This window comes from Polyodon spathula, chromosome 4, assembly GCF_017654505.1.
Source record: "Polyodon spathula isolate WHYD16114869_AA chromosome 4, ASM1765450v1, whole genome shotgun sequence".
In the NCBI taxonomy this organism is placed as follows: Eukaryota; Metazoa; Chordata; class Actinopteri; order Acipenseriformes; family Polyodontidae; genus Polyodon; species Polyodon spathula.
This window is the reverse complement of record NC_054537.1, coordinates 79,714,554-79,741,189: the sequence shown is the minus strand read 5'-3', so window position 1 is coordinate 79,741,189 and position 26,636 is coordinate 79,714,554. Positions and strand designations below refer to the sequence as shown.

At 38.1% G+C, this 26,636-nt stretch overlaps 1 protein-coding gene across 1 annotated transcript in view; it reads left to right on the top strand.

Moving 5' to 3' along the window:
- Nucleotides 1-12,982: 12,982 nt before the first annotated feature.
- LOC121314914 (ER membrane protein complex subunit 2) overlaps nucleotides 12,983-26,636 on the top strand; it is a 48,173-nt gene continuing 34,519 nt past the window's right edge. Inside the window, exons 1-4 of the mRNA XM_041248659.1 lie at nucleotides 12,983-13,078; nucleotides 16,032-16,145; nucleotides 19,481-19,545; nucleotides 22,867-22,952. Of these exons, the coding sequence (XP_041104593.1) occupies nucleotides 13,039-13,078; nucleotides 16,032-16,145; nucleotides 19,481-19,545; nucleotides 22,867-22,952 (305 nt within the window). The 5' untranslated portion in view covers nucleotides 12,983-13,038. The remainder of the gene's footprint in view (nucleotides 13,079-16,031; nucleotides 16,146-19,480; nucleotides 19,546-22,866; nucleotides 22,953-26,636) is intronic.

Below are 26,636 nucleotides of genomic sequence, written 5' to 3'. Positions count from 1 at the left end.
CCAGAAACAAATTATGTATAGCAGCATGCTGTATTAACCAATTTTCTTTAATTACTTTTTGTACACACTGTATTTAATTATCTTAGTAAACGATGTCCTGTGGTAACCAAAAAAGAAAAACTTTCAATATTTCAGGTTTCCATTTGGTCTCATAATAAGGATATAGCACATTTTGGGGATGTAAGGATAGGAGTAGTACAAACAATTGCGGCTGCAAAATCCAAATTGCCTAGTGGCCATGCAATTATTTTACACTGTGGCCTATGTAAGCTTAAGAGCAATGCAAATTACTCAACATGCACAAATAATGAGCTGCAAAAATGCTAATGAGGGTTGCAATGAGCACTGCCTGTACATCAGAGTATTTAGCAGCCCCACTTACAGCCCAGAGGTGAGGTGAGTTAGGAGTACATAGAGCAGTAGGCACTGTATAGATTTGTGGAGCCCGAAAATCAAACCAAACCAAAAAATATGTCAAAGTAAGGGCAGCAAAGTCCTCTTGGCGCACAGAAAAGAAAAGAAAGCTTTGCTTAGGAGGAGTTGAGAGTCCTTAAGGCTGAGGTCACATGAAACTGAGTTATTTGGAAAAGCCTCAGCTAACATCAGTTATGCTACCAAAGTACAAGAGGACAGTCAACAAGGTGATGAAAAGGTGAAATTCAGCTATTAGGTCTAGGGTGAGACAGAGTGAGACAATAACGTCTTACCACTGCATTCTCTGGCATCCCAAACAAAGTGACCCTGGGTTTATGCAGGGTCTTCTCTGTCTTGCTTTTCTCCTCCAAAGGTTTTCCTTCCTGTCCTCAACAAGAGCCAAGCATCATTGCATCAGGAAGTGTACCACAGCAGCCACACTGAGGTCAATGACAAGTCTCTGAAGGTGTGTGGTTTTATACAACTCTTAATTACTCGCTTCTACAAAGGTTTGCACCTTGTAAGAGGAGTTGCAGTTTTTGGAGGGCCAGCAATTGCCCAAGTGAAATGTAAAATCCTTACGTCTCATTCTAATGTTTGCGCCCGCTTAGTATTCCAAAGTGCTAATTTCATAGCATGTGCAGAATGCCAGGTAAAAACCATTCTTTACATATGGTGCATTTTTAGTGGCTGCTAAAGTCGGTTTATGTGTGCAAGACACTGATTTTGGCCACAATATGGGTGTTTTGCAGCTGCAAATCACTTTACACTTATCCTTACATCAGCCCCTTAATTTCACATGGAAGCCTTTTGTGGCCACAAAGAACCAAGGTTATAACAGCAATCTAAAGATAAAAAATATCAAGCTAAATCAACCATCAAACAGCAGTAAATATATAGAATGAATAATGATACGCCTAACAGATCTTGTTAAATAACCCTTTTTAATTAAATGAAAACAGTGCTTGTTGGCACAGATAGTTCAGCAAAACTATAAAACTCCAGAAGCCTACACTAAGTAAAAAATCACCAAATATAGAAAAAATGTTACTGTGTATAAAATATTTTAGATTTGATTTTGTAAATATAATTTCTACTGAAATTCCTGGTTTCATTGTGGTGTGTGACTACCAGGATCAAAATATCCCATACATGTAACCCAAATTTGTAGCATAACTACATCAGTCCATAGATATATATATATATATATATATATATATATATATATATATATATATATATATATATATATAAATATATATATATATATATATAAGTCCTAAGCAGACTCAAACTAAGAAGCAGGAATACAAGAGAAACAAATAGCTAAGACATCTTGTTTAAAAAGATTGTGTATTTCTTAATTTTCTTTTTACAGTTTTACAATTCTAAACAAATGAATAGTTGTAAAGCAATAAATTACAATACTAGGAAATGTATTTAAAAATCAATACAAACCACAATTTGGCTACACAATCCACCAGACTGCGCCTGAATGTATAATTAAATAAGTTACTAAGCTACACCCACAGCACATTACTTCTTCTTGCCTTCACAACAGCGGAGAGTGTCTAAAAATGGACAATTTTCCAATTAAAACTTGATAGCAATTTTCAATCAATTAATGTGTGTCAATAAAATTAAAAGTGCCTATACCACATGTCAAGTTCATATTCAACCAGTGTACAAATGATCATTTAAATAACAAAGATTGAGAAAATGGTATGAAGTAAGTAAAGATTATACTGCAAGTGACTTGTTATATAACTATGGTATTAAAATAATACTTGTGGCATTGAAATTTGAATGGGAAAAGCCTGATGGTTTTCGATCTGTGGGAGTATGGTGTTTCATACTACAAGGGAAGTCAGGATTTCCAAACTTGGTCTAATGTGTAGGAAACAGGAAATGTGACACTGTTAAGTGTTAATTATTTGTGAATTATAACAACAAAAGTGTAAGCTGTCATTGGGTTGTAGAGGTTGAGTTCTAATGTAAAACGTGCCAAACTGTTTTAAAAATAGACTTTAAATGCCAGCATTTATGAAGGTGGGGGAGAAAGCTGGATGTCTCATGTACTGTAATTACAGTAGTCAGTAAAACTAGTGCAGCATGGTAAAATTATATCAGAGTGAATTGAAGCACAAAAAGTATAGTAAAAACAGAAAGACATGGTAAATCACAGATTGGTGAAGCTCTGCCAAAACCCACATAGTAAAGCACAGGTTTAAATTCTGAGGATGGCAGAAACATTACAAATACAATATGAATTACAGATATAAATCTTGGGATAAGTGACAGCGATAGTATTCTCCTAGCTGAAAATAAATTGCTTAACAATTCTAATGGTTTTGTTACTTAAAACATGTCACAAGGGGAAAAACAAGTGAGAGATTCATTATTACACACTTGTCCTGAAAGAGCACTAGACAGCCACCTTTTCTTGTCTAAAATGCCACGAGAGGATCAGTGTAAATTTGCCGGTCCTTACAAAAGAGCAATCAAATAGCCAATCATATAATATTATAATTCACAGTATAAATTAAACGCAGTCACAAAGGGGTCAGTGATCACATATGCCATTTCCTTATTATTGTTACTGTTAGAATATATGTAGCTCAGCCCCTCAGATTATAGCCATTAGTCCAGTTGGTAATAGGGTAATCAAGAACATTATTTTTAAAAAATGATTAACATGGATAAACGTGCTTATTACTCAGCCCACCTTGAGTTTTTATTTAATATATATGCAATATGAATCTACACTTGTATGTAATAGGGTAATTTCGTAGATGTTCAGTTCATACTGAGGAAGGCCTGATTAATTTTAACTTTACTGCTGATGTTGCTGCACCTATACGAAATGAATGGGAGAATATGACTGGAGAGGAAGGACAGCTTTGAATGAGCTGAAGACAGAACATTGCAAATGTATGAATTTAGTTGAAAACCAGTTTGCTGAATGGAGGAATGGGTAGAGGGAAAGGTAAAGCTGAGAAAGCCAGACGTCTGAATTGAGTGATCTGCAAACGAGAAAGAGCGTCAGCAATGATATTAGTGATACCTGGAAGTGTTGGCTTTCAAAATAAAATGATTGATAACTGAAATCCAGACTAGCTGGCAAAGAAGTTGCATAATTAGGGGGTGAAGAGGAACGGCCTTTATTAATAATATGAACAGTAGATTGATTATCACAAAAGATTAAGTCAGATTTTTTGTGCCAAAATGGGCCCCAAAGAGATTAGAGAATACAAGTAAAGCCGTGGATTTAAGCCAAGGGGGAAGATGTTTTATTTCTGGAGGCCAGACATCTGAGAACCATTGATTAAGAAAAATTCCACCAAAACCGGTAGAAGAAGCATCCTTATGGAGTGAGAGGTTGTGGGGGCAGAAAGTAAGTCATTGTAAAACAGAGAAAGGTTGTCCAGTACTGTAGGACAGAGCACCACATCACAACATCTATTAATGTGAGAGCTGAGATTTGTAGCTGCTGTAGAGAGAGCGAGAAGACTAGAAATAATTGTCCTACCTTGAAATGTCCAAGGAATGAAAGAAGGTTCAGTTTAGAAATGGAATGGTTGATCTCAAAGGATTGAATGAGAGAGCCAATGCGTTATAGTTTATCGGGAGGCAGTTAGGCTTCAGATCAAATACTATCCAAAGTTATTCCAAGGAACTCAAGAGAGTGAACTGGACCGATGACTTTCTCCTCTGAGAGGGGGGTGCCAACTGCTGAGAAGAGAGACCTGCGTTCTAAGAGTGTTTCAGGTGGATGGGTTGATTGAGAAGATATAAGGAGAAAGTTGTCCAGTAAGTGCAGCCGAAAGGGGATGCGACTAACACTGAGCAGAATTCAGCAGAGGGCTTCAAAGAGTGAATCAAAGATCTTAGGGCTGCTGCAGCATCCGAAAGTTAGATTGAAGCAGATGCAAGTGTTTAGATGAGCTTGTCTGGGCCTACACTGGATGTAAAACCAAATAGAAAAAAATGTCCTACTGGGATGACTTATAGATTTCATTTTTAACATTACAAGTACAACACAAATATGGTGGAAACAGAGAGAAGGTGAAGAAGTGTGAGAACAGCAGCTACTGTTAATTAAAAGAACAGATTGGTATGGGTATGAAATATTTGAGTTATCTAAACCCATAACTACTATTCACCAAAAAAAAGTTAATTAAGTACTAAGAAAACAACACTATTGAAATATTTGGACACATGTGAATGGCACATTGAAGACAGATGGAATTTTTGCACAAGGCGCAGGAGACATTAGTCTTTCGGTCATTCAATGATCGACAAATGGAGCACCTTTTCCTTTTGGATTTGGGAATATCATCTGCAGGGATTGTGCAAGCAGAATTCCGGGAATATCCATTGCAAGGGAGCAGAGTTTACAGGTTACTTTGGTGTCGGTTATTTTGCGTTGCAAAAGGGATGAGCTAGGGCTTTCCCAAGTGCCTTGAGGAATTCAGTGTTCGACCCTTATTTAGGGCTGCAGACTTGTAGAGAACGTGAATGTTTATTCCAGCAATGTTAAGAATGGAATTAAATAGTTAGATTGGACAAAATAAGTAAAAAAAAAAAATGACTCTAGTACCTCCTAGTAGCTTGTCAAATTATTATTAATTAGTAATTCTAAATTGCATGATTGATCAAGAAATGTCACTATCCACAGGTCCCCTGGACCCAAATAGCCCTGTGCAGAAACTTGGAGTAGCCAGTAGCCAGCCCAATAAGAATACCACCATACAACTGGCGCTGACTTTACATGAAACTACTAGACAGTACTGTGAGCGGCTGCACGTAGCAGAAGAGCAGTGGGCAGTTTAAAAGTGCTCAGAGACCATAGGAACCCTGGATAGTAGTTATGGGTTAACTACAGTACTCTAGTCCTCTTGTTTAGACTCACTATGTATGATTTAAAACATCAGTCATCACATCCAGGTAACTTTTTTTAAACTGTGAATTATGTCTAAACTCTATGTACATCTTTTAGTGTAAAAGTTTACCTGTTGCCCTGCAACACTGCCTCTGCTGAATGTAAAAAAATACCACAGGGTTATAGGATGGCAGATGTCTTTGCATGAGGGAATATCAGCACTAGTAGCAGTAAATGTCATTATATAACCCATACACAGTCACCCGCCGTACTGTACCATTTTGAATATGTGATTTAATACAGGGCTTCTCTGTATTTTTTAAAGGACCAGTTCCAGAGTAACAAAATCAAAATAGGGGAAACTAGCAGGACAACTGGAATTGGGTTTCATTTTATGACAGTCTTCCTAAAAGTAAACTGCTTGGATGAATAAGAAGTCAACAGGGCTTGTTTTATCTCATTCCATTTTCCAAAGTTGAAATTTTATTCTGTTCCACCCGAAAATGTTTTAATGCTATAAGTGGCTTGTGGTAGAGTGCCGTCACGGTCAAGGCTGGCCAGCGGCAGAAATACTGAAGCAAACAGAGACCCTGAATACTGGAATTCAGCACTTTCGCGCACTTTTATTTCTTCAACAAATAAAAGGTTTAAACAAAGGAACACAACATTTAAACAAAACAACACCACAGCACAGCTATCCTGGCGCATAAACTAACCTTTTCTTTAAGGACCACCTTCATGCTGCACTTCTCCACAGCCAACTCCAATATCTAAAATTCACACCTACAACATATAAACTGCAGATTTTGTTTCAGTTGAAATACTGTATTAACCAATGCAGTGTAAGCCTTCAATATAATCAAATACTCATATACTTTATTGACTGGTTTCACCGACATGATTAGCACGAATCTTGGACTACCTTACCTGAGATAGCATTAGATAGATTAGTGCTAATCAGGGTCTGTGAAACTAGCCATAAATCATGTAATTTATCTTATTTTTTCAGTGTCCTCTCAAACTGTCTTAAAATAATCCATGTATGTTCTTTTTACACCTTGTTTTTATAATAATTATAAAATGTTTGTAGGTATATCTTTAATATGTACAGATGTTGTAGTATTATCACCATTGGATCATACCATATCTACAACTGTCTGTATTATGTTACATCTATATTGGGTACATAGTTTAATGACCTTGATTATGATCAATGATCACTCTCTTTTTAAACAATAACACTATGTAACACAATTTTTGTTCCTGGGTAGTAAGTGTTATTTCCTAATTGCTTATGCCTCAAAAGTATAGAAAATGGCTATTATTCCCCACAAACTTTGCTTCTGTGACCAGGACAGTTATATTTTGAAATTTACCTATTTCCAATGAGAAAACAACATATGAATCCAAATTAACTTGTATTTATACTAAAGTAATACAAAAATGACTACAAAAGACTTAGAAGTGAGTAGTTTTTCGAGATTTACGATTGTACTGTAAATCACTTTCACGAGTCAGCCCCCAAATGTAGTCTCCCATCATGTTCTCGTTATACTGTCCTTGGTAGCGGCATTCAAAGTCCAGTATATCCTGGTGGAAGCGCTCGCCTTGCTCCTCCAAGTATGCTCCCATGTTCTCCTTGAATTTATCAAGATGAACATCAAGGATATGGACTTTGAGGGACATCCTACAGCCTATTGTGCCGTAGTTCTTCACCAGAGTCTCAACCAGCTCCACATAGTTTTCGGCCTTGTGATTGCCCAGGAAGTCCCGAACCACTGCGACAAAACTGTTCCAAGCCACTTTTTCCTTACTAGTGAGCTTCTTGGGGAATTAATTGCACTCCAGGATCTTCTTTATCTGTGGTCCGACGAAGACACCGGCTTTGACCTTTGCCTTAGACAGCTTAGTGAAGAAGTCTTGAAGGTACTTGAAGGCTGCCGACTTCTTATCTAGAGCTCTAACAAATTGTTTCATAAGGCCCAATTTGATGTGCAGTGGTGGCATCAGCACCTTCCGGGGGTCCACCAGTGGCTCCCACTTGACGTTGTTCCTCCCCACAGAGAACTCGGTCCGCTGTGGCCAGTCCCACCTGTGGTAGTGCGCCTTGGTGTCCCTGTTGTCCCAAAGGCAAAGATAGCAGGGAAACTTGGTAAAACCGCCTTGGAGACCCATCAGGAATGCTACCATTGCAGCCTCTTGATGCCATCTCAGAAAAATGCAGATATGTATCCACTTAGGCAGCTGGAACTAAACTGAACTGGTGGGCTTAAGGCCCCTGTATTTATACTACTATTTATATTACTGGAAAGTTCTAGAAGTTACTCCAAGTTTACTCAGCACTGAATCTATCTGGAATGTTCTGGAAAATAGGTAAATTTCAAAATATCACTGTCCTGGTCACAAAAGCAAAGTTTGTGGGGAATAATAGCCATTTTCTGTACTTTTGAGGCATAAGCAATTAGGAAATAACACTTACTACCCCGGAACCAAAAAAAAAAATAAATAAAATTGTTACACGGTGTAATCAATTCACATATTTTCCACAGGAGATAAATTAATGTGATCAGTAGAAACCATTAAAATACAGTTTAGACCACAGTAAAGTATGTTATCTTACTGAAACTAGTTGGATTATGAGTGATGTTTGATTTCCCGTAATTAAACATGAGTATGTTTAACAAGAATATACTGTGCATGTTATAATTCTCTATTTTGACCATAAATTAAACAAAGTAGACTGGAATTTCTGTATGTGGAAATTTACGTCAGCCGCAGTCAAAGCGCACTGTATTGATTTCAATTGGTTGCTTGTGCTTCCTTTCGTCACTGTAATTTTCACAAGAAATATGTCCAAGATAAACAAAGTCGCAAGCGTTCCTCGTAATCTGAATTTCCATCTGTGTCTCTTGTTCAAATACAGCTAGCACAAAGCTGAGAAGAACTGTCACTTTCCATCAAGACCATACTTCCCTGGGCCCAACGAATGCGAATCGTTGCTTGAAGGGGCAGTGTTTGCTTATTTTTATGTGGTTACTGCACTATTTGGTTTTCCAACAAAGCTGATCACATATCGGCTCACTACCATCTGTTGGCTTTAGAATTACAAGTCTCTGGATCAGAAAACTCGCACTGTCCATAATGTGATTTTTTGTTTCCTCAATAGAGATGACGTAGTTTTACAATCCTTATGTACACCTTTATTCATCCATTAATAAGTACAATGTCTGCCTTTATAGTCTTTCTGAATCGTGTTGGCTTTAAACAATGTGTAACAGTGTTTCACATTACAGTGCAAAAAAGGCACTGAAAGTCATAGCGCACAAAGTTAAACGTCTGAATGCATCCTTTAGTATGACTTCAGCTTTCAAGAATTTTGCTGCTGTAAATATGCAGACTGCACTTCTATGGTGCGTAATAAAGTAGCAATGTGTTTTGAACATAATGTTAGACTCTTGTGAAGTTTTCGGTTATTGCAAAAAGAGTTTTATCTTTGGCTTAAAGGGATAGTTAGTTCACAATCCATAAAGGTCTCTTATGCTTTGTTTCCATCTGGCAAATTGCATGGAAGTCTGTAACTATATCAGCATTGACTAAGGTGTTTATTTTTCCATCGCAGATGCATGGTACAAAGAAAAACACTGGGTCACCTCACCAGGTGAAGGTAAAATCTGAGTGATTGACTGGTAAAATGGAAAAGAACACAGAGAGGTTTGTGACTGGCTGGAGATTACCTTGATATAAAGTGTGAATTACCATTTGCACCATGAAACCATGCTGTAAGGGTAGACCTAATTTCATTACAATATGAAATTTAGAGTGACCAATGGCTTAGGTATCATTAAATAATTAATTGATTTTGACCTGGAAGGAGGTGTGTAGCAGGGCTGAGGCCTTGCACATTTAAATTGCGTTGTTTTTTTGTTTTTTTTAGTTTTAGAAATAAAGATTATTCAGATGTAAATATACTAGATATGACAGGGCTGGATATTACAATTCCCTCCCTGATAGTAGGATGTGTGGAATATGGCCAGGAGTTAATTGATTTATTGGTTATCAATTAACCCTAGCCACAGCCCATAAAAGAGGAGCAGGGGAGACAGTTTTTTGTTCTCAGCAAGCTGGCGTTGAACTGGCTCGGATTCTGCATGACTTTGTGTTTAACCAGGATGAGTAAAATAAATCAACAATTGGCGATCAATGCGTATACACCACAAATAATCATAAACACTGTAATACAATGTAGAAAAGTATTTCCTTCCATTTTGGTTTTGCTGTACAAAAAGGAAAAAAAAAGAGGATAACGTCAATTGAACCATATTTAAGTGAGTTTCTTTAGATATTTGTTTTTAAATCTGAAAAACCTACTTACAAGTGGTTATCTTAAACATTTCTAAACTGCAACTTTTTGTTTTCCAGTGTGCAAGTCCTACTTTTTTTCAAGACTCTTCTATGATGGCATTATTACACGTGGTAGAATTCCACGTGCTTGAAATGGTTTGTTTTGTTGTTTTTTTTCTTTGTCCTGCTGATGTGACTGTACCACTTAAACAAGTTATTGTTTGGATCCAAACACTTCCTAATTTTGTATGTCCAGGCGTCTCTAGTTGCTGTAGCAAAAAGGCCACTGTGGCCATAATTGTAGTGAATAGACATAGATTTTGATGGGCATTGCGGCATTTGAGAAGAGCACCCCTGCAATTACCGCATGGCCAGCGTTAATTTCGAGCCATGCAAGTGTATGTTAGGGAGAGAATCCTGCAAATCAAAAATGTGAATGAGACATTCTTTCCCAGTACTTTATTTCTGGGAACTAAATTAGATGATGTTGTTTCTTATTTTTGAAAATAACCTATTTGGATATATTCTGTTTAAAGCTACTCATAGCCAAAACCTGTACCACGATTGACTATTTATTATTGGTAGTGTTTTACTCTTTTACTTAATCTGGTACAATAATGTCCTCTAACGCTTTTTAAAAAATTGCTCCCCAAACCCCCTACAGTTTTTTACCATTCACACCCAGACTTTAAAATCCTTGTTCTTGCTTATTGCATAAGCAACTTTTTCATTGTGCTGAGAATGCTTGTGTCTGTTTTTTTTTTTTTTTACTTTAAAGGGCATTCTTTGTTTGGGGGGAAAAAAAAATACAATTAAATAAAAAACGTACATATTTACACAATGTATTATTTCCATAAATTGTATTAGTTTAATTGTACATTTTCACTCCTCTGTGTAGGGTGCCAAATATGTTCTCCAAGTGGCCAATCCTCCTAGTCCAACATCCCCAGAAGTTTATACTATTGCTTCCAGGTACCTACCCGTGATCTGTGTTGTACACGGTCTATTTGTAGCTGGATCGTTGGACAGATATCTCTACTACAGGCAGTCAAAAAACGACAAGGTACCAACAGCAACTTTTAGTTCTGTAGGGTTCATTTCAAATATAAATTGAAATATGCTTAATTTGATCTCTTTTCAGAGTAACTGTATTCTCACAGAGCCTAGCAGCTGCCAGTAACAACATTCTATGTATAATGGTTCACTGTTAAATGCATCGGTGCTCTGCATCGCTGAGTCGGAAGTGACATCACTTGGTGCTCACAGGTGCGGGGAATTTAACAAGTTTGGTGAATCAACATAGCTGATAATAACACTATGTAACACAATTTTTGTTCCTGGGTAGTAAGTGTTATTTCCTAATTGCTTATGCCTCAAAAGTATAGAAAATGGCTATTATTCCCCACAAACTTTGCTTTTGTGACCAGGACAGTGATATTTTGAAATTTACCTATTTCCAATGAGAAAACAGTCTTTTCGTTCACATAAAGTCAGAAAAAAACAACATATGAATCCAAATTAACATGTATTTATACTAAAGTAATACAAAAATGACTACAAAAGATTTAGAAGTGAGTAGTTTTTCGGGATTTACGATTATACTGTAAATCACTTTCACGAATCAGCCCCCAAATGTAGTCTCCCATTATGTTCTTGTTATACTGTTCTTGGTAGCGGCGTTCAAAGTCCAGTATATCCTGGTGGAAGTGCTTGCCTTGCTCCTCTGAGTACGCTCCCATGTTCTCCTTGAATTTATCAAGATGAGCATCAAGGATATGGACTTTGAGGGACATCCTACAGCCCATTGTGCCGTAGTTCTTCACCAGAGTCTCAACCAGCTCCACATAGTTTTTGGCCTTGTGATTGCCCAGGAAGTCCCGAACCACTGCGACAAAGCTGTTCCAAGCCACTTTCTCCTTACTAGTGAGCTTCTTGGGGAACTCGTTGCACTCCAGGATCTTCTTTATCTGTGGTCCGACGAAGACTCCAGCTTTGACCTTTGCCTCAGACTGCTTAGGGGAGAAGTCTTGAAGGTACTTGAAGGCTGCCGACTTCTTATCTAGAGCTCTGACAAATTGTTTCATAAGGCCCAATTTGATGTGCAGTGGTGGTATCAGCACCTTCCAGGGGTCCACCAGTGGCTCCCACTTGACGTTGTTCCTCCCCACAGAGAACTCGGTCCGCTGTGGCCAGTCCCACCTGTGGTAGTGCGCCTTGGTGTCCCTGCTGTCCCAAAGGCAAAGATAGCAGGGAAACTTGGTAAAACCGCCTTGGAGACCCATCAGGAATGCTACCATTGCAGCCTCTTGATGCCATCTCAGAAAAATGCAGATATGTATCCACTTAGGCAGCTGGAACTAAACTGAACTGGTGGGCTAAAGGCCCCTGTATTTATACTACCATTTATATTACTGGAAAGTTCTAGAAGTTACTCCAAGTTTACTCAGCACTGAATCTATCTGGAATGTTCTGGAAAATAGGTAAATTTCAAAATATCACTGTCCTGGTCACAAAAGCAAAGTTTGTGGGGAATAATAGCCATTTTCTGTACTTTTGAGGCACAAGCAATTAGGAAATAACACTTACTACACAAGAACCAAAAAAAAAAAAAAAAAATTGTTACACGGTGTAATAGAAAGGTTGTTGCTGTGGCCTGCAAGGCTGTGGTTGACCTGTGCAAGCTGAAAGCTTACTGGGACGAAGGTTTAGTTATCTTTAACCGACTAATTAGGAGCTAGCTTGTTGTTACATTAAAATGTTGAAAGCATCTAGCCTGCAACTGCAAATATTTATAAATATGAATATATTAATGGATACACTTTCAAATACAGTTCGCCCGCCTTTTACAACTTTGTGACATATTTGTTTGAAGTATAAAAGGACAAATAACATACACGATAAATAAATAAATAATCTGCTCTCTCATATCGAATTCTTGTACGCCACAAGCTCAGTCGGTTACTCTGGATAAACTGGAAAATGTAATATTGTTTATCAATATGTTTATTAGCCCTATTATATAAGAAAGTTTACAAACAGCTCCATACCCATTTTCAAAATATTTGGCATCTCTGAATCTACAATTACATTGATAAAAGTATCTCCGTACAAGACAATGATCCACATTGGGAACGGCCATTTTGGTTTTGTTGCAGTGTTCCGACACTCAACCCCGGCGGTGACGCACCAGTGAATTTAACAACAATTCATTGAGCAACTCCTGGTGAATTTAACTACGGTCTGGTAAATCCGCTTTAATTCGGTGCATGCAGAGGTGAATTTAACAACGCACCCCAACATTTGCATTTTCATGAATTAAAGTTGCACGCATCCTCAACATTTTCAGGATACACCCCTCTGACCCTTGACGTCTGTGCGTAGATTACATTGCAGCGTGAAAAATGGCGTCCGTGTCAGATATGTACGATGTGACCTGGGAAGGTAAATGTTGATTTTTATTATAATTATACTGTAAGAAAATGTTTGTGGTTGAAAAACAAGAACAACATGGACTGTTGGGGTCAGGGGAAATGCCAGTGGTGTGAATGGTGATACGGCTAACAACACACTAGATTAGAACAGTGCATAATGGCAGGGTCTTTAATTTTTTAAAAAAAAACATGTTCAGCTGTTCGGATAGCGGACTAGTAACTAGTTCTTTCGATATAGCCTGGGTAGAAATTGATAACACGGTTGCTGACACTCGACTTCTTTTAAATGCATGGTATTTTACCGTGACTGTGCTTCAAAAATATTCTGTTTATTTAGCAGTATGTACTGTATTGTACTAAAGGACTGTAGACCGCTGTGTGTGAGAAAAGCCAGGCTTGGAGGACATGCTTGCAATAGTTTACGGAGTAGACAGTTTAAATGTACGTCTGATAAAATGAAGAACGTTTTATTTAATTCCCTAAAAAAAAAAAACTGAATGTGCTCAAATATACCTACTCGAATGTAATTAGTCTTTTTTTTTTATAAAGACAGTTTAGCTAAACAAAGACCAATTTGCTGTGACAACAATCCTCATACCAGTTAATTAAATGTTCAGCTAAAAGCATGAAATAGGACATTGCAGGGACAGTAGTAATTTTGGGTTATTCATGAGCAAAAATGCTACAGCCAGTTACACACAGTTAAAAGTATGTGGTCATTTCTAAGTAATTGTTTTATTATTTTTGTTTAAATAACATTTTCTAAAAGTGTTGTTACATGTACATGATTAAACAGTTAATGTAAGAGTGGGTTTGACTAAGAGCAGTTAACTTATATTAAAAATATTTGCTTGTATGAGTAAAATCCAGTATGAGCACGCAGTAAGTACCATTTCAAATAAGTCAAATACAAGATACAGGAAGTAGTTATAATTAAGAGCTGTAGTAAAATATGGCAAAGTATGGAGCAGTTTAGTGCAAGTACAAAATGATGCAAGTACTGGTACAACTGGGTGCCCTAAAGGACAGTATAGTCGAGAGTTGTAAGATTAACAGGTGCTGTCTGAACATGTGTGTCTTGAGGAGGTGCCAGTAGGTGGTCAGGGACTGAGCAGTCCTGATATCTGTGGTAGGTTGTTGCACCAGAGGGGCAGGGTGGAGAAGGAGCAGGCTCTGGAAGCAGGGGAGCAGAAGGGGGGGTATACAGCTAGTCTGAAGGTGGTGGACAAGTGGAGGGGGCGAGAGGGGGTGTAGGGAGAAATTATAGTGTGGAGACAGGAGGGAGCAGAAAGGTCAAGACCGCGATAGGTGAGCACAAGAGTTTTGACTTGGATGTGAGCAGCGATATGGAGCCAGTCCAGAGATCGGAGCAGCAGTGTAGAAACGAGGAAGGGAAAAGACGAGCAGCAGAGTTTTGGATGTGCTGGAGTGGACGGATGGCAGAGGCATGGAGCCTGGCTAGGAGGGAGTTGCAGTAATCAAAGCAGGACAGTACCAAGGCCTAAACTAGGAGCTGTGTGGAGTAGTCGGTGAGGAAGGGAATAATTCTGCATATGTTCCTGAAGAAGATGCGACAGGAGCGCACCAGTGTAGAGAAGTGCTGAGAGTAAGACAGAGGAGTCGAGGGTGACACAGAGGTTCTTGGTGGATGAGGAGGGAGAGAGGGCTGTCTATTCAAGATGAATAGAGATAGAGAGATCAGTGGTGGGGGATGGAGAAAAGGAGGTCTGACTCGGAGATGCTGAGTTTGAGATGAGGCAGGTGCATCCAGGAAGAGATGGCCGAGAGGCAGTTCGAGATTTGGGAGGAAACGATAGGGTCGGCGGAGCAGGAAGGGATGGGAGCGACAGAGAGGCTTTTAAGTAGTGATCAGAGATATCGAGAGGAATGGCCGAGAGGGCAAGCAGTCCCTGGTGAAGACGAGGTCCAGTTTTAACAACATCTAAGATCTAGGTGTCTCCTTTATTTAATATATTAATAGATTTTGAAAAGATTACTTCCCAAGCTGTTTGCATTTGGTATAGACAATTCCATCTTCAGCTTTGCACAAAGTTGGGTGGATCACCCAGTAGTCCATCCTAAGAAGGGGTCATTCCATGACAAACTACTTGAGAGAGATACTTGTTAAGTGTCTTTTTTTTTTTTTTTTTTTTTTTTTTTTTTAAAAAGATATTATTGGAAATTACATTAAACACATTTTAAAAACCAAATTAGTAAAATAACCCCTGCAACCTTTGGGGGGGAAAAACTCCAATAATTAAAAAAAAAAAAAAAAAAAAAAAAAAAATCAAAAACAAAGTTTGTGCTTTAATACCAAGCTCTATATAAATATAGTACACAGTGACTTATAACATTTGCCAACAACTTATTAAAACAATTTGGAAACCACATTACAGTGATGTGATTTTGGTTTTAATTTACTTTTTTTTTTTTTTTTTTTTTTTTCCAAACCAGCCCCTTTCATATTATCACTCTTACCCAGATCACAGTCCCGCATAGTGTGAAACCACGTACCTTGGTCATACTCGGGTTGACACGGGACGCAGTGACCCACCTCAGGATGTGGGTTGACATGCTTTGAACTGGGTCGACCGAGACAAAATGCATGACAGTCATTTGTAAGGCCATGAAGTAACAAACGGCCACGCCTGCATGAAGGTTTAATTTCCACAAGGAGCATTTCGGTTTATTTTGTTTAGCCATATTTTTGTTGATTGAGACAGAGCATGAGCTAGATTGCAGCAGAGGTGAAGAAACATTTGCTTTAATCAACATTTGGGCCGACGGTTCAAACCAGAGAAGCGTGATGGAAGCATCCTTAACAACCTGCTTCCGGGGCATTGATGCATGCGTTGTGTGTTCTTCAAAAGCAGTGTGAAATCGCATAGCCGACCTTCATGTAAAATGTTTCTGGTAATTTCATATTAATATATGTAAACTGACTGTTTGTTTTTTCTTGGTAGAAATGCGTGATAAACTTAGAAAATGGAGAGAAGAAAATTATCGCAACAGTGAACAAATTGTGGAAGTGGGTGAAGAATTAATTCAGGAACATGCGTCAAAGCTTGGAGATGACAGTAAGTACAGTACTGCGTGATAGCTATAAGGGTTTTACATAGTACAATTGGGGTCATTCCAGCTTAAATAGACTTTGGGGTGTTGCTCAACATTAATTATAACATTAATGGTCATGATTATTGACCAAAAAATAGGTCTAAATGGGTCCTGCTTTTACATGGACTGACATCTACTGGAGCACGTTTCTGCCTTCATGTGCTGTCAATGTATGAACCACAAATGGAGGAAACACCTCCCAAAGCTTTGGTCCACTTGAGCTGGACTGAATTGATTTGTCCAATGGCACATAGTTATATCATATTTACATTTACTGACATCCTTTATTTAAAATCTGTTTAAGGCTCGCTCCAGTAGACAATCATCTGTTTTGATTTAGATAGTAGAATTTCCCATGTATTTCAACTTCTTGAAAAGAATGTGAGCCAAAAATTACTTGCAGACAGGGTTATGTTAACTAAAATGATGCTTTTTTCTCTGTATATCAAGATATTGCAGCTTCTGAAAAGAATGGAATCATCTGAACAAAAGTAGTGTAGTGAAAGATGATTAAAGGGCTTATAACTGTGTAGGATATGTGTGGAAAATGCAATTGCCACTGCAAATCTTTTCTCAGTTCCAAAGCCCAGATCTAAAATGTTCAGAATTTTAATGTGTTGTAAGTGCATCTGTAAAGCAGCTGGGAGATTTCAGAACTGAGGATGTTAAAAAACTAGATGGTTGATGTCAGCAGTGTTTTGGGCCATCTCCATTGAGTTTGTTTAAAAAAAAAAAAAAAAAAAAAAAAAAAAGAAATATTAATAATAATACTTAGCATCTTGAACTTACTTAAGTGCAGCTTCTGGACATAGAAAAGGAAGAAATAAATACACAAAGGACCACTGTCTGGGCATTGGGTGTGCTATTTGATTGGCTAAAACAGGAAACAGTTAATATTGATTTCAAAGTAATTCTAAATTATTTGCTACAGGAGCTTTATGCCACTGTCCGTAGCTCAGACGAACGGCAGTATTCAGTCTCAGACTATGTGATCGTAAGAGCTGATCTTAACCCGATTTTTTTTTTTTTTTTTTTTTTTTTAAACTGCCCATCCATAAATTGCAAAGTGAGTTTAAATGACGAGTATTTCAAAATGCAAACAATATATTTGTTGCCACTGTAAACCTGTATGGATATATCCGGTCACTACCCCGGATCACAGTGGACGAAAAAAAAAACCTCCCCAGCACTGTCACCTGGCACTCCCGCAGGTCTTGAGAGGTTTGGTTTGAAGTGCCACTAAATATGGCCTGACGTGGCAACGAAGGTCTGTGTAATTCAAAGCGGACTTGTTTGCTTTGCCATGATGTTTAACCCCTATCACTACTGATTGATCACTATGGGAAAAGCGGATCTTTTATTGGCTACAAAGAAACCCAGAAATGGCTGCCAAGAGAGCCTCTGGCAATGCATAGACTAATCTTTTAAATTTCAGGTATTTCAGTGTTGTGTAAATTAGCAAATAAGTGGTGCTGCTTTCTTAAAGCATGAATCTGACATTTAAATGCAGCAATTTAGTAAAGTTGCAAAAAACAAAAAACAAAAAAGTCAGTAAGGTATTAGCAGATTAAAAAAAATTGTGTTGTGTAATTTGATCAACTTTGTGGTCAAGCGTACACAGTACTTGTTGGGATGTGGGGTTCAGCAGTTACAAAACTGAAAGACTATCAAGGAAAATCAGAATTCCACCAAGCAGTGCTAATAGCTGGCAATAATTTGATATCTGTACAACTTTCAAACCTGTGAGTCAACATATTGTTTTTATGGCAACGGAAACAAAACTAAATAAATAAGCAGAATAATGTGGGTAAGCTCAAACAAAAAAAATATTATATATATATATATATATATATATATATATATATATATATAATATATATATATAATATATTTTTAAAAATCCTTAATGAATGGTGATTGGAGAACTGTAGTGTACTGTAAATTTCTCTGTGCTCGCATTGTCCTCTCTATTAATAATATATATGTGGGTAGTTGAAATGCAAATATTGTGTGGGGATGCATTATTCATATTTTCATTCAGCCGTCTGATGCCAACTGCAGTGTATTAAAAGTTGCAGGCTTGTTGAGCATCCAAAAAAAAATAAAAAAATTCTACCTACTGCATATACTGACAATTGCAGATGTGTTTTTTTTTTACATATGTATGTATCAGTCTGTTGTGTCTGTCACTGTCTTTGAGTTTCCTGTTCATTCTCGGGCAGTTAAATTCACTCGGCTTTGCCTTGTGCCTTACAGTGCACACAGGGCATGGTGATATTAGTTTGTTAAACAGCCTGTTGTGCCTTATTGCTTATGTAATACCAAGGTATTGTTTAGATTCAATTTGAATAGCTTTTTCTGTTTCAGTCGTCAAATCCCAAAGTTTAAAGCACCCCTGCTTCACCCCCATGCTTCACTGCTGTGAGGCATTCAGAACCAGGATCTCCTGGCACCTTCCTTACTGCAAGGCCCGACTACCTGTTTGTCATTAGTTTACAAGGCACTTTTTTCCCCCAGAAATGAGCCAGGGCTCCTCCTGAAAGTTAGCGTTGTAAACAAACAGGCCATCCTGTGGGAACACTGAAAACATAACAATAAACACTTAAGTGTAGCCCAGAATAATGCAGCTAAGGTTGTGCTTCAGTGCAGGTGGTATTTTTTTTCTCTAATTGTTTTAAAACTAGGCACACGTCAGCTGTACAGTTGTAATTAGTTGAAAGTTTCCGTAGTTCAGTTGTTTCAGCATATGCACTTTAACTGGTTTCTACATGCTTCTGTGATAACTGGTATTCAGTTAAAGCAACAAAAAAGAGTAGTAGCATATTTGCTTTTTAAAGGTGCATCTGATCCAAGCCATTTAGAAATATAAAATCATTTTTTAGATCTTTCCAGTGACAGTATGCTGTGGTAGTATTGCAAACATGAATTGCTTTTACGTCATTAAATCCCCATCTTTGCAGTCTTTTTTCTTTGCCTGAAACAAGAAAGATAGATGAGTTCTGCAACATTTTAACCAGTAACCAGTCGCTGCAGATTAGTTATTTATCAAAGGGCTTCTGTTCTATTTTGTTACAACTAAGCAGTTCTTCCATGTCTGTCTACTTGCAAAGAAAGTTGTCATTTATTATTTATTTAATCCTATTCAGTGTACCATTTATTTCTTCCAGATGATCTTCAAACAAATCACACTTTGTTTAATGGTTTACTTATAGTGAGGGGAAAAAAGAATGGTGTAAATAATTGATCGTGTTTGGTATTAAGCTTGCACTAAAACAGAACCCATATTCTTCTTGCCTAGTTTGGATTATTTATGAGCAAGTGATGATCGCTGCCCTGGACTGCAGTCGGGATGACTTGGCTACGGTAAGTTTTATAACTGAATTTAAAAAAAAAAAAAATTGGGGTAAGAGCCAGTGCCACTTAGTTTTATTGTTTGCCAAAACAGACCAGACATCTGAGTGAGTCGTTCTCCAAAACACCCCAAAATATCACTGTTTCTATGTTGTGGAAAACCTTTATCTGATGAAACATTTTTTGGTGATTTGGTTTGTTCTCCATCTGTATTTATCAACTTTGTATGTTTTGTAACTGTTGCCAGATGTGAATAATATTTTTACTGTACTTTTTTTTTGTAGTTTTATGTTTTACGGTATTTAAAGGATGAAAATACAGCAGCTAAAACTATACTGCCTGGTGATGTATTCATATGTTATGCACAACAAATTATTATCCCCCTGAATTAATTATTTTATGTTTTTTAATAATCAAAGACTTAATTTCTGTCAAATACATTTGATAACTATAATGCACACGTTCATACTTAGAAAAAACGCACTTAGCTAGATTATGTATTTGAGTTTTGTTGTCCTATGGACTACTGTCTGATTGCGGCTGTTATGAGTTTGGCTTTTTGTTCTGATTGTTATGGTCTTTTCGAATGTTTTTTTTTTTTTTTTTAATGCAGATGCAGAACTCTAGCACTAGTGCTTGTTTATATGTATACAAGATGCCCCCCCCCCCCCCCCCCCCCCCCAACAAAACAGTTTTTTTCCCAGGTTTAACAGTTAATTCTGAAACCCAAAAGAAGTGTAAACTATATACAGTCAATTTTCTTCAATGTGCACAATTTATTTACATGTCCACCAGGAATATAATAAGCCTGTCGTCCTGGTCTGGATCGAAGGCGGCACGCTTTTTGTTTGAATCGAATACACAGAGGGCGCTTGTTTACAAAGCATTTTCAGAACGAATTTGCTGGTTGGGTAGGACCAGCAAATAAGATGCTAGTTAACACTAGCAGGAAAAGAAGAGCACAGCCACTTCCTGTCTGGCAGAAATGCTGTAAATTTTTAGCTAATGGAAGTGCGAAATGGGTAAAATGTATTTGTTGTGAACTGCAATCACTTTAAAACCAAAGCAGCAACTGCTGTAGTAGAAATGAGACTAGGCAGAACACCTGTTTTAAAATATAAATACATACATAAATAAATAAATGCTGAAATCAAATGGGATGAGACAATATTAAGTTCAGCTGTTTTATGAAGTCATTAAATGATTTATTCTAACTGGAGTTTTTAAATTTTAAAACCACTGGTTATCCCCTCACACATGTGGTATAATATAATGTTAAAACTGGAATTTCTTTTGATTTGAATAGATCCAGGTAAAATCAGCTCGGGATTAAGAAGAGACACGTTTTACATAAAATACAGTATTGTCTGTTCTCCTAGGGAGCTAAAGTTAGTAAAGTAAGATTGAGGGGTTTAAGGCACATGCTAAGCCAGGCAGCTTTACAGATGGTATTAACAGTAGGAACACATTCAAATGTTTTATTCAAACATCAAGTGGAGCGGTTTAAACATAAGGAACGGAAAAGTCTAAAAAGGTGTTTACAGGGCTAGGGAAGAACTCCACCCACAACAGCAGACCTCTCTACTACTCCCAGAAAGATCCACTAAAAACAGCAGACCTCTCTACTACTCTCAGAAATATCCACTAAAAACAGCAGACCTCTCTACTACTCCCAGAAAGATCCACTAAAAACAGCAGACCTCTCTACTACTCCCAGAAAGATCCACTAAAAACAGCAGACCTCTCTACTACTCCCAGAAAGATCCACTAAAAACAGCAGACCTCTCTACTACTCCCAGAAAGATCAACTAAAAACAGCAGACCTCTCTACTACTCCCAGAAAGACCCACTAAAACAGCTGACCTGTCTACTACTCCCAGAAAGATCCACTAAAAACAGCAGACCTCTCTACTACTCCCAGAAATAATCACTAAAAACAGAAGACCTCTCTACTACTCCCAGAAAGATCCACTAAAAACAGCAGACCTCTCTACTACTCCCAGAAAGACCCACTAAAAACAGCAGACCTCCGTACTACTCCCAGAAAGATCCACTAAAAACAGCTGACCTCTCTATTACTCCCAGAAAGACCCACTAAAAACAGCAGACCTCTCTACGACTAACATTTTTCTCAGTCTAAGGGTAATTAAACCATTTAATTTGTAATTCTAACCTTTCTGCAAAGTTATTTCCTAGTGTTAAAAGAATGATTGTACCTGGGGGAAAAAGTCACACTTCCACAATGAATATACCACCAGCAGGGAAGTTTGTTGACAATGATAATTACTTTTAAATTGAATAATCGTCAGAATTGTAAAAGGCACATGGAAAATCTCTTCATGTATAACAAAACAATTTTAATGCAAACCATTAACACAGAATGACTAATATGATTAGTTTTAATAACTAAGGTAGAAGGATGCTTCCAAGTGAATTTATGCATGCTTTTCTTTAGGTAGGATGCAATTCCAGCAGTCACTGGAACATAATCTAAACATTTGTTTTGATTTACCTTTTACTGAAACTCTTTTTCATGCATTTTATAATGTATACTTTTTAAATAGTAATACATTATTGATCAACAAATGCCTACAATATATTTATTTATCTTAAGGCATAACAACGTTGATACCTTGGATTATAACAAACTTCACATATCGAGAAGCGATTTTAATACTGAATTAAAAGTCTTGGTTCTAAGGTTGGGATGGGACCCATATTTCAATTTGCAATAATGCACAAATGTCACCAATCTACACCTCTGATCAAGGTCATATTTGTTGTATATCACAAATGTGTTTTACTTTGGTAATCATTAAATCACTTTGGCTATATGGGGTAAAACATCTGACAGAGGTGAATTTAGATCTGATGCCCTCCCACCCATGGGCATCAGATGTAAAAATAGTGTAATGTCAGTAGTCTTTCAGAGTCCAAGAAGCAGCAGCATCATCATCACAAACCAACACTATACAACATTGATTTTGTTTCTTGAAAATAACATACATTTGTTAAATAAAAGGGTTGCTTTTTTTTTTTTTTTTTTTTTTAGTTACAGAATACCCAAACATGAGGTAATTCAAAGAAATATTCCAAAGCTGTATCGCCTGAATAGCAGAAAGGCAGCTGCAGACTGCTACTTCAAAAGTCATAATCTCTGATTTGTAGGTATAAAGTGAAAGGATTAACATCTGAAATGGGATCCTCAAGTGTCATTTTGTTACCTTGAGGTTTTTGAACAGTGGCCAGTGCAGTTGTCAGTAGGTGATTACATGTCTAATGATTCTACAGTGTTAGCTTTAACTCTGTATGTGTCCTGCTTATCTTCTACAGACATGTCTTCGTGAGCTGCAAAAACAATTTCAAGGTAGCCACAGAGTGAAGCGACTAGCTGGCATGCGTCTTGAAGCTTTGGAGAGGTATGGTATTCTCAAAATTAAAACGTATTATGTATCAAAAGAGCCAACATCCTAACATTTCGGTATTTAATATAGCTTTGTCAAGGGAATGTGTTTGAAAACAAGTACTCAGCTATTTCTTTTCAAATCCATTAATGTGTTTGTGATGTCATTTACTACAGTGATTTCCAATCTTTTCATCTCAAATACCGACTATAAGACTGAGCAGTCTTAAATGACTGTTCTAAAACTGAGACTAACCCCATTACAACCGGGTTTGCTGTGTCTGTACTCACAGGTTTGTTGCCTCATTCTGCTGAATGGTTAATCTATGCAGCCGATGACTGCAACGAACTGTGCATGTTTTATATTTGATATTTTGCAAGTGTTGTGTATGGAATTGGTTACAGCACCTTTAATTGTGTGCAGTTATAATATGGGAAATAGCATGCTGCAGCTCCCAAGCTGTGTTAGTGAATTTCTATTCAGTTTAGATGGTATCGAAGGATTAATACCCATGAGGTAATGATTACATTTTTATTTCAGGGAACCAGGGTTATGATAATAACCTAAAGTTTTTCATTATGGTAACGGAACTCTTAAATTACCGTGCCTGCTTCTTTGACTGAAGACATTATCAGCTCATCTAACTGGAATCGGCTGCACAATTAAATTATCCTTAAACTCCTGACAGTAACCAATATAACTAAATCTGTTATATCTGGGATGCAAGATGCAACAGACAAAATTTTGCAGTGTACAAAGATAAATTTTCGGCTTGGTATGGTAACCTTTTTTTTCTGCATTACAGCCTTTCATTGATTGTTTTAGTTTCCAGGGCATTTTGTTAATGGCATGTGTGCAACACATCCACCTTAAGTGTGTTTCTTTTAGTTTTTTGCTGTTCTTTGTTCTACATTTCATTTCACTGTTTTTTTCATTTTAAGCTACATTTTGTACACAACAGTACTCACACACATTTGGTCACCACCACAACTGTTGCAAGAAACTGGGGTTAGTACCTCTGTACTTACAAGTATTTGATGAAATTGTTACTGTCCTTCTCACACTTCAGTTTATTGAAACATGTGATATGCTGTTTTTTTAATTTATACATATCAATTAAAAAATACATATAAATTTATAAATATTTCCATTTTTATGCCTAACCCCGAAAAAAACAAATTTGCAACTGTTTTACGATTCTGTGGTACAGATAGATTGATACATTACGATGGTGCGATTGAGGGAGCATTGAGGTTGAAGTTACATTGCCATAAACAACTGCCAGTGCGTACCAGTTGCAAGCCTGTCACATACCAGTACTGGTACGGTACCACAAGTTGAAAACCACTGATTTATTATTTATTTCTTAGCAGACACCTTTTATCTAGGGCGACTTACAATTGTTACAGAGTATCTCAGTACAAACCATCAGTTAAGAACAGGTTCTAAAATCAGTAGCAAATAAGATCAAATTCAAATAACAGCAAACTAAAGAGTACAGTGAATAATTACATTTGAGCGAGTTTGACTAAGAGCAGTTAACTTATAGTAAAAATATTTGCTTATATGAGTAAAGTCCAGTAAGCGCATGTAGCAAGTACAATAAATTGATGCGAATGATTTCAAATAAGAGCAATTACAAAAAACATGAGTATGGATATCTTAGAGTAAAATAAAGTACAAGATACAGGAAGTAGTTACAATTAAGAGCAGTAGTAGAGTACGGCAAGGTATGGAGCAGTTCAGTGCTGGCACAATTGGGTTCCATATAGGCCAGTAGACTTGTGGGTTTTATAGATGCTGTCTGAAGAGTTGTGTCTTGAGGAGGTGCTGGAAGGTGGTCAGGCACGGAAAAGTACTGATATTCGTGGGTAGGTCTTTTCACTAGTGAGGGACAAGGGTGGAGAAGGAGTAGGCTTTGAAAGTGGGGGAGCAGAGGGGTGGAACCTCTAATCTGCCAGTGGTAGAGGGGGTGTAGAAAGAAATGTAGTCTGGAGATAGGAGGGAGCAGAAAGGTCAAGACAGCGATAGGCGAGCACAAAAGTTTTCATTTGGATGTGAGCAGTGATAGGCAGCCAGTGCAGAGTGTGGAGCAGCTGTGTAACATGGGAGAAAAAAGGAAAGGAAAAGCTAAGGCGAGCAGCAGAGTTTTGGATGATCTCGAGCGGATGGATAGGAGAGGCTGGCCAGGAGGGTTGCAGCAGTCAAGGCAGAACAGTACCAGAGCCTGAACTAGGAGCCAAGTGAAGCAGTCGGTGAGGAAGAGGCAAGTTTTGTGTGTTGCTGAAGAAGCGGCGACCGGCGCTTGCCTGAGTAGAGATGTGTGGTGAGAAGGGAGTTGGTCGACTCGTGACTCCGAGGTTCTTGGTGAGATGAGTTCGACCAAGAACCCCTAGAGAGGGTGGTGGATTCAGTAGGAATCGAGATCGAGAGATTAGCGATGGGGGGGGGTCTGATTTGGAAGGTTTGAGTTTGAGATGATGCAGGTGCATCCATGAGGAATGGCCAAGAGGTAGGTAGAGATACGTGACGAAATGTCGGAGTCGGGGGGGTGGGGGGTGGGGGGGGGAGGATCCAGACTGTGAAATTACTATACTCTTCGGGGGACCCAGGACTGAGCCTGGGGGGGGGGGGGGGGGGGGGGGGGGGGGGGGGGGGGGGGGGGGGGGGGGTGTTACCTTTCTCTCGTTCTCCTACTCTCAGAGCTGAGCAAGAGGATGAGAGTGAGCCATGCCAGGACAATCAGTGAGGTAGGAGGAGAACCAGGCAAGAGCAGTGCCAGAGAGCCCCTGGTCAGCAAGGGAGCATAAGAGAATAGGGTGGTAGGGTGGTCGACCGTGTCAAAGACTGCAGAGGTGTCGAGGAGAATTAGGACAGTGGAGAGGCAGGTGGCACGGGCATAGAATAGCGAGTTAGTGACGGCGAGAATGGTAGTTTCAGTGGAGTTCCATGTGAAAACCAGATTGGAGGGGTAGAGCTGTGAATGTGTTGACAGGAAAGCAGTGATATAACAATCTACTGTTCCTTTGTATTTAAACCTTCAGGCATCATGAATATATTGAATTTTTATCCATGTATTCTTTTGTTTCTACATTATTTAGTTGTATTTCTTCTAAAACTACAAATTGTAGGTCAAGCGTATGTGTGTTCATTTGTTGTAAAGTGTTGAACTCGGGGTTCTCCCCAGGCCTTTTCGGGTTTTTTCAGCCGGGCGGCGACAGCCAGTTCGCCGGGAGGCCTTCCCAGCTGAAAAAACCAGATCCGCCTGTCTTGCAGATGCTACTGTGCCTTTAACAATAAGGATTGATTGCACTTCTAGCAGACAAGATCATTTGCATGTTTCTGGACAGCATTAGCTGTACCCGGGCTGGTAAAACCTGTCTGATCTTGTGGTGTGTGTGTTTTTTCTTTTTTTTTTTTTATAATATATTGTCAGTCATTGGTACAATTAGCAACTTGGAAATGTAACTGTGAATAATTCTATTTAGCCCAGCATTTAATCATCACTGCTTCATTGGTATTTTTATACTGGTAATTGAGGTGCCTGAGGGTGTGCCTGACCTCATATCATTTTACCCGTTAAGTTTGGAGTGGGCAAACCTTCACATTAAAGTTTCTAAACAACCATAAAAGTTTTGCAGACCTTTTTATTTATTTCAAAGATGCCCGACAACTACTGAATTTAAATGGTTTTATGTA